Source organism: Dermacentor silvarum, chromosome 11 (assembly GCF_013339745.2).
Source record: "Dermacentor silvarum isolate Dsil-2018 chromosome 11, BIME_Dsil_1.4, whole genome shotgun sequence".
Lineage (NCBI taxonomy): Eukaryota > Metazoa > Arthropoda > Arachnida > Ixodida > Ixodidae > Dermacentor > Dermacentor silvarum.
In genome coordinates this window covers 82,205,789-82,225,066 of record NC_051164.1, presented here as the reverse complement: position 1 = coordinate 82,225,066, position 19,278 = coordinate 82,205,789, and the positions used below count along the sequence as shown (strand labels likewise).

The following is a 19,278-nucleotide window of genomic DNA, read 5'->3' as shown; positions in this document are numbered from 1 at the left end:
CGTCAATGTGACCAGTTCAAAACTCGCTCCAAGTGCAGCGCGGTTTCGGGCGTTGGAAAAGCAGGCTAAATTCACTTCCCCAAAAGCTGCAGATGTGGCGACTATACTAGACACCACTGAAGCGTACTAGTACACTCATTACCCCAGTATTCAGAAATGCGCTTTAAATTGAAGCTCATGCTTGACTTACGACTGACGTGAACGCACGGGAGGAAGTTCAACTGAGCATCCTGCATCGTAAAATAACCCCTTCAGTAGCGAATTATTGTCGACTGTCGATAAATGTTTGAAATTTACACAGTTCTATGCCAAGGTGCTGCAGACTCCATTAACACCGTGACTAAAGGGGATAATTTACACCCTTTCTCACTTTAACGGTGTAAATTACGGTGTGGGCACTTTCACGCCAGGCGTCATCTACATCAAGTCAAGCAGGGGCTTCAAGTTAAGGCGCATTTCTGAATACAGGGTTAAGACCAGGCTGACAAAGAGCTCAGTCCATCCAGCACTCGACGGCACAAGAGGCGAGAGCGAGATCCCCTGCGTTTCCAACAGAAGCGCACAATTGGAATGGGAAATATGGCAGCTTTTCGGTGACACGGTCACTGTATAGCCTTCAACTACCGCACCTGGCTGACTGGCACGCCGTTTAGTTGCCTGTGACAACACGTGACCGTCACCTCCACTTTCGGTGACACGAATAGTCCCCTTTTTCCACGCGCCCGTTTTGAACCGGGACACATATAAAAGGTTTTTATAATTAATTATTCGTGGCGCATTAGACTAATTGAAGCTTCGTACCGTAATTCGACCAACTAATTTAAAAAATCACAAACAATTTGGAGGACGCTTAAGCTTCGCCTGTAAGAGTGGAACGCGATAGCATTCAAAGAGCTGGCTGCTTAGCAGGCTTCCCGGCAACTGAATTATGTTTTCTCGTACATTAAAAATACAATCCGGCGCTATCACGTCTGTAGGTCGTGGTTAAGTCATACTTTACGATTTTTTCTGACGGATTTTACTTTCAGAAATTCAATTTTGTTCACTAACACCTAGCGCCACGCGGAGGGCCTGCGCGGTCGGGGTGGTTCGGGATAATTATTTCCGCCAACGACGCCAGCGCGCCCACGCCGACGCCGGATTTTCTGCGACACGGGGCCCTTAACGCTATCGCGTTAAGAATTTGCACACAAACATGTCGCGTCAGTATACTTCAAAGTGCATGTAAGCCGAGAGGTTGGCCGTTAATGTAATAAAGTGAAGTTCTATGCAGCATTTGCGAGCAGCCCTATAGTATACGTTAGGAGTTATTCCGCCAGTAGCTGTTCTCGGCAAATGAACAGCTCGGTAGTTTGACAATCTGTCTCGTTATAAAAGGAAAGCCTTCACGGAAGTTCCTTCTTCCCATTGGTTCTCAGTCTCGACTCAAGTCTTCTGCTGTCATCATCCAAGGTGGCGGGCTGTCTTGAACGTGAACATGAACTTGAAAAACTTGAACTGACGCACTTCTAGCACACGATCTTTAAGGTGTGTTGCTTCTGAGAAACAATTTCATTCACTAGACGTGATGTCAGGAGGGATTTTTTTTTTTTTTTGCTTTGAGAGGTACACTAAAGAAAAAAAGGTGAAATAAGTGAGTATATGAAGCGTAATAAGGCAGAAAAGATGGAAACACGAAATGTGGGCTGGCAACCCTGCCATCAGTGACGTCATGGATCTTGATAGCATTTGCATGGGACCTATATTTAACTGTTTTTCATCGAAGGACTGCACTGCGTTCTGAATGAACCAAAGGCTCAACCTAGAAAGGTATAATAGCTTATCTGGTACCTAAACGGGCCTAAATAGACGAAGAACTCTGAAATTCCTGACGTCACACTTAAATGACGGTCAATGAGGTTTCAGCAAAAAATTTAGAGAAAAACAATTTTTGGTCTTCATTTCTTCGATTATTCACCAAACATTTTTTTAACAGAATGAACGAAAACTGTTTTCAAAAAAAAATTACCATCATTAACTAGTTTCACGCGGGTTGCGAAAGAGAATGTACATACCTATGACTGCTAATTTCCCTCTGTTTTGTAAGTCTACAGGCGCCCACATGTTTGACCCAGTTATTACCATTACGGATTATGCAATAGACCACGTGACAAACGTACTCCGTCCGCAATCTGAAGAAGTAGAAGAACTGAACTAGGTGTAAACAGCACAGCAGCCTCGCCTCCCTAATAAAATAATGGTGCACAGCTTCCATGCTTGGTGGACGAAAATTTCGAAAAACTACCAAGGATCTCCGAGCGAATAAATAAGTGCGTTATTTGTTACATACCGACCACATCTTGCCAAAACACTTTTGTAAACACGTCTTTGTACTCACCATCGTCTGCTGCTATTTTTACTTCGTTGTGTTAAGAAAAGTTGAAATGTTTTCAGTGTTCCCAAAATTTGCGAAAAGATAAGCCTGTTTTTTTTATGGGGTGTGTTTCTTTTTCATTTTTATTTTTCACGGCTTCAAAATTTCCGAAAACGTTACATCGCTATTGCGGCTGGGTCATCGTAACCTTGGTACCCTCCGCTACGGCAGGGCGGGGGGGGGGGGGGGGGGGGGGCGCTGCAGCCGCCATAATAGAACGCCCCCCCCCCCACCCCCCCCCCCGCCTGCCCTCCTTCCGGAGCCCTGCGCGCGACGGAAGACGGTGCGCTTCCTCCCTGCTTTCCTCCCATGCGTTGGCGAGATGGCGCCGTCATCGCCGGCTCACCCTCGCACGCTTTCGCTCGAACATACACCAGACGGCGCGCGGCGACGATTTTATGTATTTTATCGCACTTATCCCTCACGGCGACGTCAGAAATGCGCCTTGAGTGTACATAATTGCTGTCGCAATAATGTGCGCCTCCAAGCGCATCATTCCTTTATAAAAAGAAGCGAATAGCTTTCTAGAAGCATTCGGCTATTCGCTTACATTGGCAGTCATCTTCGTTTCGATCTGCACAAGGTTTTTTATCTTTCTTTTTTTTACTCGTACGGCCAGTAGTGTTTGCAATGGTTTTGCAAAAGTCCTGCTCACGAATTAGTGGTACATATTTCAGGGCGGTGTATATGAGTTTTGTCATCTTTAGATGTATTATTAGGTGTAGTTTACAGATTCGCGAAATCTTTTTTTAAATTTTGAGTTACGGAGTTGTTAACTTCATAGTTTCGTTTTTCGAAACTTTGCGATAATTAAAAACATTGTAAAAAAAAAAAACTGGCTGCCCACATAAAAAAATTGCTTCCAACAGTCACTGCAGAATTTTACTTTTCCTTCTAAATGCAACAAACCCCGTCACATTCGCGCAGTGGTTGTTGATAAAAGCGATTTCGGCGTTTCCCATGCATTTAGATAGGAGCCCTTGAGCTAAAGCTTCCTCTTAAAGAAACCCCAGATGGTCACAATTAATCCGGAGCCTCTCACTACGGCCTGCCTCGTATCAATCACTCTGCGCAGTTTCGGAACGTTAAACCCCACAAAGTGCTGGATCCGTTTCTTTCGTATAACTTGATTTACTCGACATATATAGCTATGGTCGCTCTTGCGCCATGAAACAACAGATCTTTTTTTCTTTTTCTCCATCGCAGGAGCGTTATTGTGTTGGCGGCGCACTTGCGGAAAACGCCTCACGTCACTTGCCGGCTCACCGCTATTCGCACAATATCGCTTTGTGTCTGCGGCGGCGTCGTCGTCGGCCACAGCTCGGACTAAGGTGCAGATCAGCTCGGAATCTCAGTTTCCAGGGAGCTACGTCTTTGAACCGTGAGTCACAGTCTTCTATACGAGCAATTTGACCGTGCGATCGACGAGCAAGTAGTCATTGTACATGTCTCCAGTTAAGGTGGGAATATGTTTGTAGTATGGACAGCGGTGTGGACTGAAGAGCGAACGAGGGTATAGCCGATGTTTCTATAGTTGAAATTTACGGTCTTGGGGCAGGCCACGTATAACGCTAGGGAAAATAACCGGTGGTCTGTTGGAGCTACAAAATAGGTGCCGAGAGAAGGGAAGCCCAGTCGAAGACGACAGAGAATTAGGTGGCGTTACTAAATAAGGAAACTTGCGCGCAAATGATGGGGGTCAGCAGGCGCAAGACAGTGGCAGTTGAAATTGCTGGGAGAGGCCTTCATCCTGCAGAGGAGATCAACAGGTAGATGATGATGTTCCTAGAATTATTTTTTTTTTCAGTTAGCCTTTACCAACACTGCAGAAGCACGAAATGTTGAAAAGTTTTAGCGCATTTTGCCGCATTTCGCCGCCGAAAACATCAGCGCATTTCGGCGCAGATTTTGAGGACTTATTTTTTCGAAGCTATAGTGTTAAGCTCGGGACTCCCGCTGAGTAGATGTGACATTCACCGCTGCTCAGCTTCGATTCCGCCATCTGAAACAAGTGAATAATTGAATAACTAATTAATAAAACTGGTATTTAACGTCACACTGCGATTTATCGTTCGGCTCACCCTTTTAGGTAATCCAGGTGACGTGATAGAATTGTTTTAGTGGTACAGGTGATATCTAATGATGACGATAATAACAATAATAATAACAGTAATAATATCACTTGGCATATTGGCAACTTTCAGTTACCTTTATAATATATAGTCATGATTCCCCCCCCCCCCCCCCCCTAATTTTATTGAAGGCAATTGTGAAAGGTTAGACATTTTTCGTATCTGTGTGTCTCTCTTCTGGACATTAAAGCCCACAATTCATTTACATTTCCGTTGCGCATTGCTTTGTTTTTAGGTATGTACGATATTCCCAGACAGCGGGCTCTTTAGTAGACAAAACTTTCAATTTTGCCCCAGTTAAAACCGACAACTGACGAGCTTTCACCATTGGTGCAGTCGGACGAGCTTTAACCTATTAGTCTACGTATTTAGTTGGGCTAGTTGTATCCAGTTAACGTTATGTATAATAATAGCGCAGCAGCAGGGACAGAGCGAGGCTGACGACACGAACGCTGTTAGTTTTGTTTTCCATCTACCCTGTAAAATAATTTACACCTTTAGAAGTGAGAAATGGTGCAAATCGGTGTAAACTTACACCATCACATCCTTGAGTGTAAGGGTGCCAGTTATAGCCAAAATTACTGTAAAATAATTTATACTGTTAAAACATAAGAAAGGGTGTAATTTGGTCTATAACTAGCACCCTTACACCCAAGGGTGTAATGGTGTGAGTTTTCACCAATTTACACTCTTTCTCACTTTTAAGGGTGTACATTATTTTACAGAGTATTGTCTCTATAAACCGTGCCTGTGTATAGTTCGCATTTCTCTGTTCTCTCCTTAGGGGATCTTTTTCTTACTTCTTTTTTTTCGGAAAAACTACCATAATGGCTAACTTTTCTAAGGTTACACACACGTTTTATTAACACGATTGGAACGCAGAAATTTGTCGGAAAATAGTGTGGAAATTATACTTAAATAAAAGCGACAATGATAGGATGCCTACAGCGAGACGTGGGCCGGTCATGCGCCAAAGAAGTGACAATCACTTATGGCCGAGCTGAGGTCATCAAGATCCCTAAGCGTCACTGACGTACCGATACATTACCGCGTTTCTGTCCCACCATGTTGCTTTTGACATTCCTTTTGTCAGATAGGAGGAATGTGAGGACCCCACCAAGAGGTCATTTGCCATTGTCCGTGTCATTTTCTTTATTTTTCACTTCTGCACAACCAAAAACAAACAGTCGTGATCGCTTTATAATATATGAGAAAAAAAAAAGACCGACGTTGGTGGCGGTGCGTGACCTTCGAAAAAAAAGAAAAAAAAAACATCGCACGCTTTCACTCAGGACCACCAATAAAGTTCTTTGTCTGTCTGTCTGTCACTCGCACACAGCATACTACGGAGCGCGACCCCGACGTTATCGCGCTTGGACTTTATACGGAACATTACGGCGACGTCCGACGGCGGCAATGAGCCTGGAGTGTCCATATAATTACAATCGCAATAAATAACGATACCGAAATTTGGGTTAAGCGGCTAATAAAGCGTTGCAGCTGTCTTACACGACCTTACAGTAGAGATTCCAGAGCCGTTTAAAATGGGCACACGAATGCCATTAGTTCTTTTCTATCTTTTTTCTTTAACGCTCCGCGATGGCGGCTGTGGCCTTGCGAGTTCGCGCGTGGCGGAGAAAAACACCGTCTTGCAACGAAAGCTCTCGTTGGCACCGAGCGCGCGCGCGCATTCACAGCTGTGTTGCAAGTTCCAGCTGTGGCAAAAGCGGTGCGGCAGGCAATGCACAGCAGCTTGTGAAACGATTGTCTTTCTTACAACCCACTACTTTCGGCACTTCGTCGTTGTGTTGCACGCCATCGGCTATTCAAACTTAACGCACATACAACGTACATGTTCGAACCCATACGTGATGCGAAGGCTTTCGTGAAGCGGTTAGATATTTATTTATTTTTTTCCTGATTAACACTGAAGTCTTGGATTGCGCTATAGCTGTAAGATGTGTATAGATCTGAGATTATTTAGAGCTAGTAGCATAGATGCACTAGCTAGTTGCTATAAAAGCTGATTCGAATAACTGGGCTAAATTGGGAATACAGATGAAGTTCAAGATCGAAAAGAAATAACATCCGAACACTTCGCATGTCATGAATTGGTGAATACGAAAGCATTGATGTCCAATTGAACGCCGCTGAGCAGTCCTTCGAGTTACGAACTCCTCGCGGGCAAGCGAGTACGTTGAGACGCTTGGCGCGTTTTGATTTGGCCTTACCGAGGCGCAGTTAGAACGCAGGCGAGAGCTTGCGCGGACAAGGAACGCCCGGATAACACAGGCTTCCGAGAGCGAAAGCGAAGGTGACGTGGCGTCGCCTGCGATGCATGCCCTCTCCCCTGACCTTATAACTTTAATTCAAATTAACGTTATACGTATGTAATTGCTGGTTATTTAAAATTTTGCTGACTACATGACGTAATATCCATCTCAGGTGAAGAACGCATGGACATGTTCAGTGGCAAAACGCTGATTAGAGCCGGTGGCAGCGAGCACTCGGCTGACGATGTCCTCTGCGACGTTAAAGTGGTGGCCCTGTACTTCTCGGCCCACTGGTGCCCGCCTTGCCGTCACTTCACACCCATCCTGGCCGACGTGTACGCCGAGGTGAAGCAAGCGCTTCCCTGCATCGAGGTCATTTTTGTCTCGCTGGACCACTCGAAGGAGGACATGCTAAAATACATGGACGAGAGCCACGGAGACTGGTACGCCTTCAAGTTCGAGGATCCCTTCCGAGAGTGAGTACACGTATAGGAGAGAGAGCATCGCGCGCTACGCGATTGAAGCCAAACGTATCGGCCCATCACGTGATCAATCGTCATGTCGGAGCGCGGAGCTACGGCGAGGCGGCCGAACAAGTACGAATCGAGTAAAAACTACCGGGAACCAAGCATTCCCGGCCAATACACCGAGTCTCAGAGGTCACGTGTTGGCACGATGCTGCAGAATTCACTCGCCAAGGCACGCGGGATGACTCAATGCTCGCTCCTATGTTTTTTTTTTTTTTTTTCATTCCTCTATTTATTGGTATTGGGGTGCAGCAGGCTAGGAAGGAGAATGGTGTCAGACTGCTGGCCTCGGCAACGCAACCTCCACTGACACCGCCCCTAGCTCCCTCCTTTCGGGTACAGCGGCTAGTAGAACCACTGTACTTCGGAGCCTATCTGCGCGCTGGCTCTTGAGGAATAGGCCCTCCGAGGTTCCGGACCTTTCCAGGCATTGCTTGGTTCGTGGTTACTGGTAGCATTTAGTGGCGGCCCTCGTAACGATGGTTTTCGCCTCCCGCTCTATTCTCCCCCACATCCTCCGCGCGTTCGCTGACTAGAAATTACCGCTTGCCTATCACATGATGGGGGTCTATTTCCCACAATCACTTTCTTTATATTTTTATGACTACGCTTTAAGATTGTCAAGTGACCCTCCCCCTTGGTCTCTTTCGTTCCTCTGTCTTTCCTTTTTCCATGGCGTGTGGACAGTGAAGCAGTAGACTTGGGATGGGATGTATTCTCGAACGGTCACTTTCGGCGATATCACTTTCAGTGCGCGCTGATTGGTTGGTTGCGCAAAACCGGATGAACTAAGTCGAACCCGGATACATCGAATCTGAAGGGGATCACAAAAAAAGTTCGATGTACTTCGATATTTAAAATTAAAAAAAATTATAGTAATTTTTTCAAGGGGATTTTACTGCTGTTCGTTATGCACAATAATTAGTTATATGTGGGTTAGATAGTATATCCGGGTTCGACTTTTATTGGCTGGATGAGCCCTAGGTCACACGAAAGCGATAGTATCGCCAAAAGTGTTCGCCCTAGGAATACGGCCCCTGATCTCACGGTGTGCGGTAAAGTCCCTATATAAGAAAAGTACCGCCATCTACTCTTTCCTCCGTCGCCTCCTCTCCTAAAGCGCTTGCTTTTTTTTTTTCTTTTTCTTTTTTTTTTTTTGCTTGCGAAAGCAAGTCGACGGTGGCGGCCCTAGAAAGTCCACGTTGAAACTTTCAGGCCGGGCGCGCGCCGCCGCCGGAGACTGCGGCTATAGTGCCTAGAATATACTTACAAGTATATTCTAGGCACTATACTGCGGCTGCGCAGAGGTACATTCAACTTGGCTCTGGGGCGGGCAAAAAATATATAAAGAAGTCAAAGCGCGCGCTATCATTGTCCAAACGGAGATACAGGAGAGAGCGAAGCGGCGTTTATCAAAGGATGGCGGTACTTTTCTTAATAGGGACTTTAGTGTACTAAAGCCCCTATATATAAAAAGTAGCGACACTCTCCTCCTCCGCCTTTTCTCCTCTCTTTCGCGCTCCTTTTTCGACCGTTGCGCCGCCTACACCGCTTGAAACACGTGCACTTGTTTAGCTTTCGCCGCTGATCAGATTCGACGATCGCCGACTGTGTTCGCCGCTATCGTTGTGCTCCTCGCAGTCGGTAGACGCTTCTCGGGCGCAAATGGCGATGGAGCGTGATCGTAAACAAACGCAGCCAGCGCCCGGCGGCGCGACGGTCCACGTGATGCCATAATACCGACGTGGCGTCGTCCTCGGACAGGGTGTGCGAGGAGGCGGCGGCATTCTTCAAAGCGTGACGCTACTTTTTATATATAGGGGTTTCAGTGTACGATAAAGTCCCTATATACGAAAAGTACCGCCATCTACTCTTTCCTCCGCCGCCTCCTCTCCTAAAGCGCTTGCTTTTTTCTTTACTTTTTGCTTGCGAAAGCCAAGTCGACGGTGGCGCACCTAGAAAGTCCACGTTGAAGCTTTCAGGCCGGGCGCGCGCCGCCGCGGCCGCCGGCGACTGCGGCTGCGCAGAGGACTTTCAACATGGCTCTGAGGCGGAAAAAAAAAAGAAAAAATAAAGTGAAAAGCGCGCGCTATCATCGTCCAATCGGAGATACAGGAGAGAGAGAAGCGGCGTTTATCAAAGGATGGCGGTACTTTTCTTATATAGGGACTTTAGTGTACGATGAATCGATGCCCCCTCTCCCGGAGCGGCGGGGAAAGGAAACATTGAGGCACCCTACACCCTATCAAATTGGACATGGCCTCCGAGCCTGCGCGCGCTATCACGGACGGCCATGCGACTCAGTGAGTTTCAGAGCAAGCATTTGCTGCTAGTGGCAGTGATCAGAGAACTGAAGGGCAACTATGGTTTCGAAGCACATTGTTTACTTTCTTTTAATTTATTTTTACGACTCGTTTTTATTTCTTTATTCGAGCAATTAAATGAAACTCTAAATGAATTGAAACTTTAAGATTGTCGGTGTAAGCAAACGGCAATTTTTTATAGAAAAATATTCTTTGCGCACGTGTACGGGAGACCGTGTACACCAAGAATCAACTACTGTCATTGAAAGCATCTTCAACTTTCAGAATTATGAACTCGATGTGTTAATGGCGCAGGCACAACATCAGTGGCTAGACCTGACACGCGGAAGTAGTTAGAAGGTTGCAAAATGGCTACGAAAGAAAAGTTCCACGGGAGCCGGAAACACCCGTTTACAGGGAGAACCCCGGGATTCTTCAAGATGGTATAGTTGCACTATATAGTGAACTAGAACATTCTAGTTCACTAAAGTTGCACCATGGAGAGGAGGGTTCCTGCGGCGAGAGTGCGAAATGCGGGCGCCGCGAGGAAAATGGCGGGATAAGAGGCTGTAGCGAGCGAAGATTGGTTGGCGCTAGCGATAACGTCATTAGGCCGCAGCGGCATGACGCCCCGGCGTTCGGGCTCGCTCGGCCATGGAGTGGACGCGAAAGCATCGCTTCAAACCGATTCCAACTGAGCGTGGGGTGCGTACGATTTTTTTTAGAGCGCAGCTCTTAGCCCGCTCCTGCGTTTAGCGTCCTTCTGCGTAACCGAGCGAACGAGCACATCGAAGGATGATGAAAGAGCGGACGCGGAGCGCAGCGGGGGATTAAAGACGGCGAAAGCGAAGAGAGCGCGAGGGGGGCATGGCGAAAGCGTGAGAAGAAAAGCGTAGTGCCACGCAAGACAGGCTCTGCGGCGACGACCGCTACGAGATGGCGCCAGAGTATCGCGCTGTCTGTTCACCGATGGTACGCGGAGGGCGCGTACACCGATACCATATACTATATGGAAACAAAGCGCTGCATGAGCGGAGGGCTGTCTGCGGCGGCTGCTGCGAGTCGCGCCCACGCGTCACCCACGCGCTGCCTCTCGCAATCTCCCGATTAGCGAGGCAGTCGCGCCACACTTCGCCCCTTTGAAATGTGCCTCACGAGACAGATTGTTAGCGCCAGCTAATATACCGCGAAATGAAAACACGTATAGAGCTGAGCTAAAATTTCGCATTAGGGAGTATCGTAATCGTCGGTGAATATTTTTTATCATAATTTCTAAAGTACAATGAGATGAAAATCTCATCACGGCTACATATCATACCGAATTTCGCGCATATTCATGACTGATAAGTCATAAAGGGTAATTTATTTCTTCCCGTATTTGTATACTATCGGTTCACGTCGGTAACAGTTGTCGCCACATCCCTATTCTGTGTTTGATTGAAAATAAACTCGCATTGCACTGATAAGCGTATTTATTTTTATTTCCCTTCACCTTTCCTTCCCAAAAATAAAGGGAGCTGGCAAGGGAGTACGTCAAAGGCATCCCCACCCTTATCGCTTTCAAGATGGACGGCACGGTGATCACTTCGAGTGGACGCGAACAAGTTCAGGAAGAGGGACCACAAGCCTTTCGCAAGTGGGCCGACATGGCATAGATTTACGGAGGTAGCATCGCTAGCATACTGTCGCCATCGTGGGCGCTACCTTATAGAAATATTCAGGCTCAACAACATCATGATTCGAACCTGCTGAAGCGCAAGTTGTTGAGCCGCAAGGGTTAGGTTACGTACAGTTACAGAATGTGTCATTTTTGTCACTGTTGTCAACTAATTAAGGTTGCTTTCATTGCATTTTTTTTCTTTGCCATTCCAATTATGAATGAACGCAATGGCATTGCATAATTCAACTGCAACTCTTTTCCCACTGCCACAGCTGGACTTAATCCAGTGAACTCACTCAAAATTTCGAGGTTCATAATTTATTCACGGCACTCTTACTAAATGAATAAACTGTGTTTTGCAATGTGTACGAGTGTTGTGTGTGTTTTTTTGTGTGTGTTTCTTTTGAGCGTTTTTGATGCTGTATAGTTGAGAACAACGCCGCAAGGTTGAGTTGTGTCTGCGACAGTCAAGCTCAGAGGAAGAATGCAAAAGCTATTGTGCACTGTAATTTCGGTGCACGTCAGAAAGCCCACAGAGTGGTTGAAATTTGGGCGCGCACACTCCTCCATGAATGCGCACTCCATACCACAGACATAACTTGGGAGTCTAAAATTTATCTAGTTAAAAAGTTCTGAACGGGAGGAAAGTGCAGATAAACGATTGTTAGCATGTACACGAACTGCTTACGCTCAGTTGGGAAATGAAAAGGGTAAGTGCGGTACGCTTTGCCAGACGACTCTTCAAAGTCTAGAAACCGCACGTCAGTTGGAATATTGCACTCAATATTTAAACGACTGTAACGAATAAAATTACTTGCGTTTTGCTTGAGTGACCTTTCTAAAACCACGTACTGAAGTGGACAAATAAATGAGAAAAAGAAAAGCTCGCAGTTGATAATTAAGAAGTTTGCAACATACTTAAGGGCATCTAGATTGCGATAGCAAATTATTAGACAGCTCTACGAAGTAAGGATAGTAGTTTTGTCGGCTGTATATTGTAAACATTCACTTACTAAAACTAAATTAACAAGCATGGCGTCGCGCGCACAAGCAAACATGAACACACCTGACTCGATGAGCGCGGAAACTCGCTATCAGAACGCTGGAGTGAGGAAGCGCTGCTGATGACGCGCTTCCTCACTCCAGCGTTTTGATAGCGAGTTTCCACGGCAGCAGCAGCGGGCGAACTGACCTTGGTGCTACCTTTCGCTTCAACGCGAACTAAACGGCGAAAACACAGCGCACGGCGGACTCTGTCCACGTCGCAGATGGCTTTCAAGATTGAGCCACCATCGGTGGTTCATCCTCGTACGCTTTCACTCGCACATAGAGCATACAGCGCGCGGCGGCGATGTTATCGCCCTTGTACTTCATACGGAACATCACGGCGACGGCAGAAATGCGCCTGGAGTGTCCATATAATTGCTATCGCAATGAAATTCCAACGTAAATGTTTAACAACGCGTAGGAAAACTGCCAATTAGATTAATCGATTTCTATAGGCCCGGTAACAAAAGAGCTAATTCGTTGGGTTTTGCCAAGGCGTGGGGAAAAAAAGCATCAAACAGATTTCATGCAGCCCCTTAGGGTGCAGGTACTGTAACAGTGTAATTGCGAACATAAGTACTGTCTGTCAACCCCAGTAATACGACCCAAAATTATAACAGGCTCTATTACTGTAGCCCGAGACTCAAGGTACGGCCGTAAGGCCACAATGGGTGAACACCAGCTTTTTAGTCGCATAGCGTTCGAACACTTGGGGCACATGCCAATGTTTTCGCAATCGCTGCGGCTTCTAAGAGTATAAACAGAGAACAGTTACATTTGCAATAACACAGAAGTAATGTATAGGAGCGAAGTCTTTTGAAAAGTTTTTTTAAACACAAGTAGAATGTTAGCAAAAAAAAAAGAAATAAAAAAATTGGCCGCCATCCCGCCCTGCGAGCATGAATGTCCAGCGAAGCTGTATCACAAACACCACAAATGGTCGAGCATTGTATTCACGCTGTTCGTCTGGCGTCTAATTTCCGTGGTCTACCCATGGCAGTCTTAGAATGAACTGAACGAGTTGCTAGACGGGTCTCCCTTTTATATATGAAAGCGTGGTGACGTCACTAAGTATATATATATATATATATATATATATATATATATATATATATATATATATATATATATATATATATGGTGTTTCAGCGAACACTTTCAAAATTTATATAAGGTTTCCTGTGGCAGATAGCCAAATTCTAGTTAATGAGCTGGTCTACTCGAAGAGGCAGACATTATTTGCACAAAAATTGAAATGTGAAATTGACTAATTACCAAAATATCACTCATTAAGTTTTTAACTAATAAAATGATGGCCCATATTGCAAATAAGGCGGATTCACTTGGAATTAATTCTCAGGATGACACCAGTTTCGAGATAACAATTCCTGAACTTCGCGGAGAAATGCATTGGCGTTCCAGTTAATTTTGTGCTTCAAAGCATAAAGCGACGTTTTGTTAAGAAACTCCACGGCTACAATATGTAAATTGCAATATGGGGCCATCAGGTAATTTGTTAAAAACTTAATTAGTCCATTTTTGTTAATTATTCAATTATGCATGTCAATTTCTTGTGGAACAAAGTTCCGCCTCTTCGAGCAGACCAGCTCACGAATTGTGCTATCTGCCACAGGCAACCTTTAAGAATTTTGAAAGTGTTCGCTGAAACACCATGTGTGCCTGATTGCAAACAAAGATATGCCGTTTGCCTTCAATTGTTAACCTGGAGTTTTGTGTTTACGCCACGAAATTTTTCCGACCAACGAGAGGTATACAGCTTCGCTGTAAAGAAATCTTACAAATGCTTAACAATTTTCAAAAAACGCGCTCTTTACAGCACAGCTTCCTTCTTTGGCCACATGTGCGCTACGTTCGCGATCCATATAAAGCCGCTCCAAGACTGGTGGCTCGACTTTCGGCGGCTGGATTCCCGTTAAGTACACGCCCTCGTTGTGTTGCTGCGATCGTCGTGGTGTGGAGGCCGACCAAACGCAGACAGCCCCCGTGTTTCATTTTCGACGGCGCGTTCCTGAATCGTAAGTTACCATCTTTTGTGAAAAATCTGCTTGTGCGATCAGCGAGCTGCTTTCCGCCTGCGAGTATTGTAGCTTGTGGCTTATGTGGCAACCGCTGAGCGCAAGCAGCAGGTCGCGAGCACTTCGTTGTTGCGTTTGGCTAAGCTGTGGCAAGTGATCGGTTCGGAGCAGCAGCTGCTGTAACCCGATTTTGTTGTTTTAAATTAAAACGCGTACTTCTTTTATAGCAGCCGCGCAGTTTAGTTGCATTTAGCGTGCCGTCTCGCCACTCCTCCAGGATCAACTGCTGATCATGCTGTTTTAGAATGAACCGTAATTTGGTCATGATTCAGGTTGTTGATAAGATAGCGCTACCAACAAGTATTGCATCGCGAGGAAGAAAACGGGAAAGAAACTGCATAGCGTGAGACAGAACTTGGTATATCGGCTCGGGCTGGTATGCGTGGCTTATCCCGCAAAAAAAAAAAAAAAAAAAAAAAAAGAAAAAAAAAAAGATTTTTTTGCGCGGTATTTGGGTTGGAACTAATTGCGGAAAAGCGCGCAGTCGCAGTTCCCAGTTGCGTTTTCTAATCCAAGTGATTTCTGAAAGAAAACTCCTCACCGCGCATGTGAGCGTACGGTCGTAGCCTCAAGTTCTGGCCACGTGAGCGCGTCATGGTGTTTTCACTTTGCGATGCAACATTCAGCTATCAGCCTTCGCGCGCGCGTAGGAGGAAGCTCGCCGGCGCAGCGGATACATGTTGGCACGCATCGGCGAAAGCGCGCAATTCCACGCCTTCGGCGAGTGATTCATGACGTCAGATGTCTACCGCTGTCTGATGCTATCGGAACTTTAGCCTGTTCGTTGCCGGCAGCGAGGGATAGAGACAGCTATGTTTATCCGAGCTGTCGCAATGTTTAGGAATATTTTAACACGTTGGCGGTTTGGTTCTAAGTGGTCGGCGCGTTCTTTAAAAATAGAAACAACGTGCATTTTTCCTAGCTTGGCTAAGTGGATAGTATAAATTTTATAAGGAAATAATTAGATGGACAAATGTGGAGTTCCTATGTCGCAAGATGTGCATTTAGAGGAATAATTTTCGCATCACGATGTACATGCAGTCTGGGATGCCTTAAATTTAAAAAGTTCGACTTATCAAAATAAACGAGGGCTTTTTAAAGTAAAAGTACGATCTTGCTTAAGAAATGGTGAATAGAGATTTACTGCTTACACGTCACGTGATGTTCAAAAGGACGCAATGAAGTTGACATGTCTGCCAAGCCATCTTTATCTGCTTCTGTGACCACTGTGCTGTCTTTCAAAGCATTGATACAAATCGGTTAAACCAACCTGCACCTCTTATCGTTGTTACTCATGTTAGGAGCCTTCATACCCTACTGTAATAGCGCTGATTGTGAGCCTCTTGCATGGTATCTCTCCCAGGTGAAAGACATGGACATCTTCAAGGGCAAGACACTCGTGCTTAAGGACGGTAGCGAGCACCCGGCAGAGAAGGCTCTCGGCGATGCCAAAGCCGTGGCCCTGTATTTCTCGGCCCATTGGTGCCCGCCGTGCCGCATGTTCACGCCTGTACTGGCTGAAGCGTACAAGGAAATGAAGGATGAGTGCGCAGCGCCTGTTGAAGTAGTCTTCGTCTCGTCGGACCGCTCCAATGCGGACATGCTAAAGTACATGGAAGAGAGCCATGGGGCGTGGTACGCCATTAAGTTTGGCGACGCATTCCTACAGTGAGTACTTGGCAGATTTCTTAGGCTGCATGTGGTTGGTAAAATGGGCCCGTATTAACAAAAATTCTCCAACACAAGTGCCGCCTGTGATTGGTCGTTGTTGCAGTGATTGTCAAATTGTAAAGACGATCGGTATGATGAGTAGGCATTGCCCACACACCAGCCAAGTTTTGTGCCATCTGCACTTAATCGTTGCTGTGGCTAGCTAGTTTCTTCCTGCCAATTGTTTGTAATACTTTTGATTGCATTAACCCACCCTGCTAAAATCCCTTTATGGAATTGCAGTATCTATAAATAATTATTGCAATCGTTTTGATGAGTAGCCTGTGCCTGAAAATTGGCCAATGGCAAAAGAGCACCAGTGATTGGTTGTTGCTGCAGTGATAATTTAATTATGAAAATAGCTGTGATGAGTAGTCATTGCCTGAACGCTGGTTTTTGTCTCAATTCACGATTGCTGGTGCCCGAATTACAGTGAATGAAGAAATGCTCCTATGCAATGGAAGGGTTTGTAAATACAGGCCCGATTTTCTCCATGTAGCCAGCATACTTAGGTATTAAACCTTGAGCAAGTTATCGAGATTAGGCACTTGAATTTTGCTAATGAAAAACCTCGCGCACTGCGGGATGTTTGAGGACATTTATTTTACATTTCAATGTGCTCTAAAAAAAAAAAAAGGACACTGGGGAATCCGTAAATTAGTAAAGCGCAAGCCACCAACCAGGATCGCTGTTCGGCTTGCATTTAGTTTCACACTTGCAGTTTGTATTATTATCTAGCCTTATTGATACATGGCGTAAGCAAATTTCGCTGTGTGCGAAGACATCACGGCAATATTGATGATGCCAGGTCCGGCATGTCGAGATAACTTTTGTATCAAAGAATTTTTACATGTGCTTAACCAACCTGCATGCTTGCTAAGTTACCTTTATATTTGCAAGAATCATGTAATAGAGGTTTTACAACTTGGAATAAAGTGTGTCAGTGTGCTCCTTCTAAAGGTCCTTTTCTTCTATCCTCTTTAACCTGGCAAACATGAAGGGAGCTGAAAACCAAGTATGGCGTCAGCAGTATTCCTACCCTCATCATCATCAAGAGGGATGGCACTGTGATAACTGCCAACGGACGCGCCGACATCCAAGCCGAGGGGCCAAGAGCCTTTGTCAAGTGGGCCGGTGCAGCGTAGGATTGCCAAACTTGCCCGCCTCTTCGCACTGTAGGCGTGTTTGCCTTAGAAGCTAGACCTGCCAGCTCTCTTAACATTTGTGCTTCCAACCTAGCTCTGTTAGTTACTGTTGCAAAAAAAAAAAAAAAAAAGTGTTTTTCTGGGTCGCCAGTTGTTTGCAGCTTAAAGGTATACACGCTGCTGAAATTATTTTGAATCTTTTTTTATAAGTGTCTGGGTTATAGTACACACTGCTAAAATTATTTCGAACTCCTTTATCTATGTTTGGGTTATAGTAGTATACATTAAATGCATCTTTGATTACCCGCACTTTTTTTTTTTTCATTTTTTTTACGCAGTGTCTATTGTGTTACCAGTTTGACAAGTAGATTCAGTACTCTTTTGCAAATGCATCGATGTGAATATACATTGCAGCAACTTAGTGCTAGCTGAGTGTCATTCATGCATTTCTTGCGCAGCTCTCAAGCAGGGTGGTATTGTTGCTGGTGATAGTGAATAGTGATGGAGGAGTTTTAAAATGGACCGACAACTGATGAGCATGTGTAATTAATGAAGCCTCTAATGCAGGTGAAAACATCGACGTATTATGCATTTGTGATTGCAGATAATTTTATGTTGAAAAGTTGCAACTGCTATTATGCGGATCAAAAGGAACCTGTTATATACACGACACAGTTGGGAATGGCACAGTTTTCGTTACTTCACGGAAATTAATTTTCTTGCTGTGCAAGTATCGTTCATTTTTAGTCGTGCTGTCATGTTTTTGCACCACGCATCACGTCATCCCTTTGTGTGATTTGATGTGTAAACGCGATGCCTCACTGGAATGACTGGCATTGTGTCCGTTGGCCCAGCCAATGGGAGCACACTGAAAGTGATAACCCCAAAAGTGGTTGATCAATAATGAGGTCAGATTCATGTTGCACCATTGAAAAAGGGGTCCTTAAAGATGTGTTGTCAGTCTGTTTAAGTACTTACGTGTAGAAGGATGCCGTGGTCAATTTTTCTTAACTCCTTCATCACACAGTACTTTTCTTTCTTTTGTCAAAGTATATTTTTACAAGTTGCAGGTATTCTTCCCTACCTTTCAAAAGTATATTTTGTGTGTTGTGCGCCAATACCCAAGCTAGCCCAAACATGCTGTTTTGCATAGCTATTCAGAGTATACTACTATATATATATACATATACATCTTTGTGGTACTATACTATATACTTTCAGGGAACTGCTCATGTATGCCTGTCTAACTTTGCGGCCGGTACCAAACCTGATTTATTTAACCCAAAGAAATTGCTCTCGATTTTATCATTTTGACATCCAACTTGTTTCTTTTTTTCACTGCATTTCATATAATGTACTTTTACTGGGTAAATAAACTGTCTTTTGCAAGCCTCTGTACGAGTTACCCGTGTTTTTGAAGACAAGTTTGGCATCATTTGAAATTTTACAATTCCTTGCATTTCTGGCCTATCAGACATACGAGCTCGTAGCATTCTGCTAATGAGCACAAGGCTTAACAGACCACATATTTTAGGTTAGTTCGTGCATTCTTAGTACTGAAAATGTGAAGCAAGCAAAAGTGAATGACATAGGCAGGTGCATGACATCTCAATTGTTGTCATACACTTTGCTTGTGCAAGGTTTTTTCTTGTCAGAACACCAGATTGCATATCCGATTTTAAACTGCTGCAACCCAAGAAAATTTTAATACACCTTCTGAAATGGAGATGTCTGGATGGAATGGCACACTTCTCCTTCGAGCATGGCAGTAACATTTCAGAACCAAGGAGGTTTAAAATAAAACTTCTGAAGTGGAGATGTCCCAAAAGTGGAGCCTGACCTTTCTTGCCAGAGGCAAGAAAACATAGCATATAGTGGAGAACATAGGAAGCACTTTCCGTCCACTTAGTGTGGGTTTTAATTTTGCCTCGCGGAGTCTGCTCAATGTGCGTCTTTGTGTCACCAGTTTTTG

General features: G+C 45.0%; 1 protein-coding gene across 1 annotated transcript; it reads left to right on the top strand.

The window, feature by feature from the left end:
• The first annotated feature begins 3,639 nt into the window (after nt 1–3,639).
• LOC119432705 (nucleoredoxin-like protein 2) lies at nt 3,640–18,700 on the top strand. The gene is made up of 5 exons (XM_049658361.1): nt 3,640–3,794; nt 6,991–7,294; nt 11,162–11,297; nt 15,815–16,119; nt 17,162–18,700. Exons 2-5 carry the CDS (start codon nt 7,002–7,004, stop codon nt 17,304–17,306), a joined length of 879 nt encoding a protein of 292 aa, XP_049514318.1. The 5' UTR covers nt 3,640–3,794; nt 6,991–7,001; the 3' UTR covers nt 17,307–18,700.
• Nucleotides 18,701–19,278: the final 578 nt, after the last annotated feature.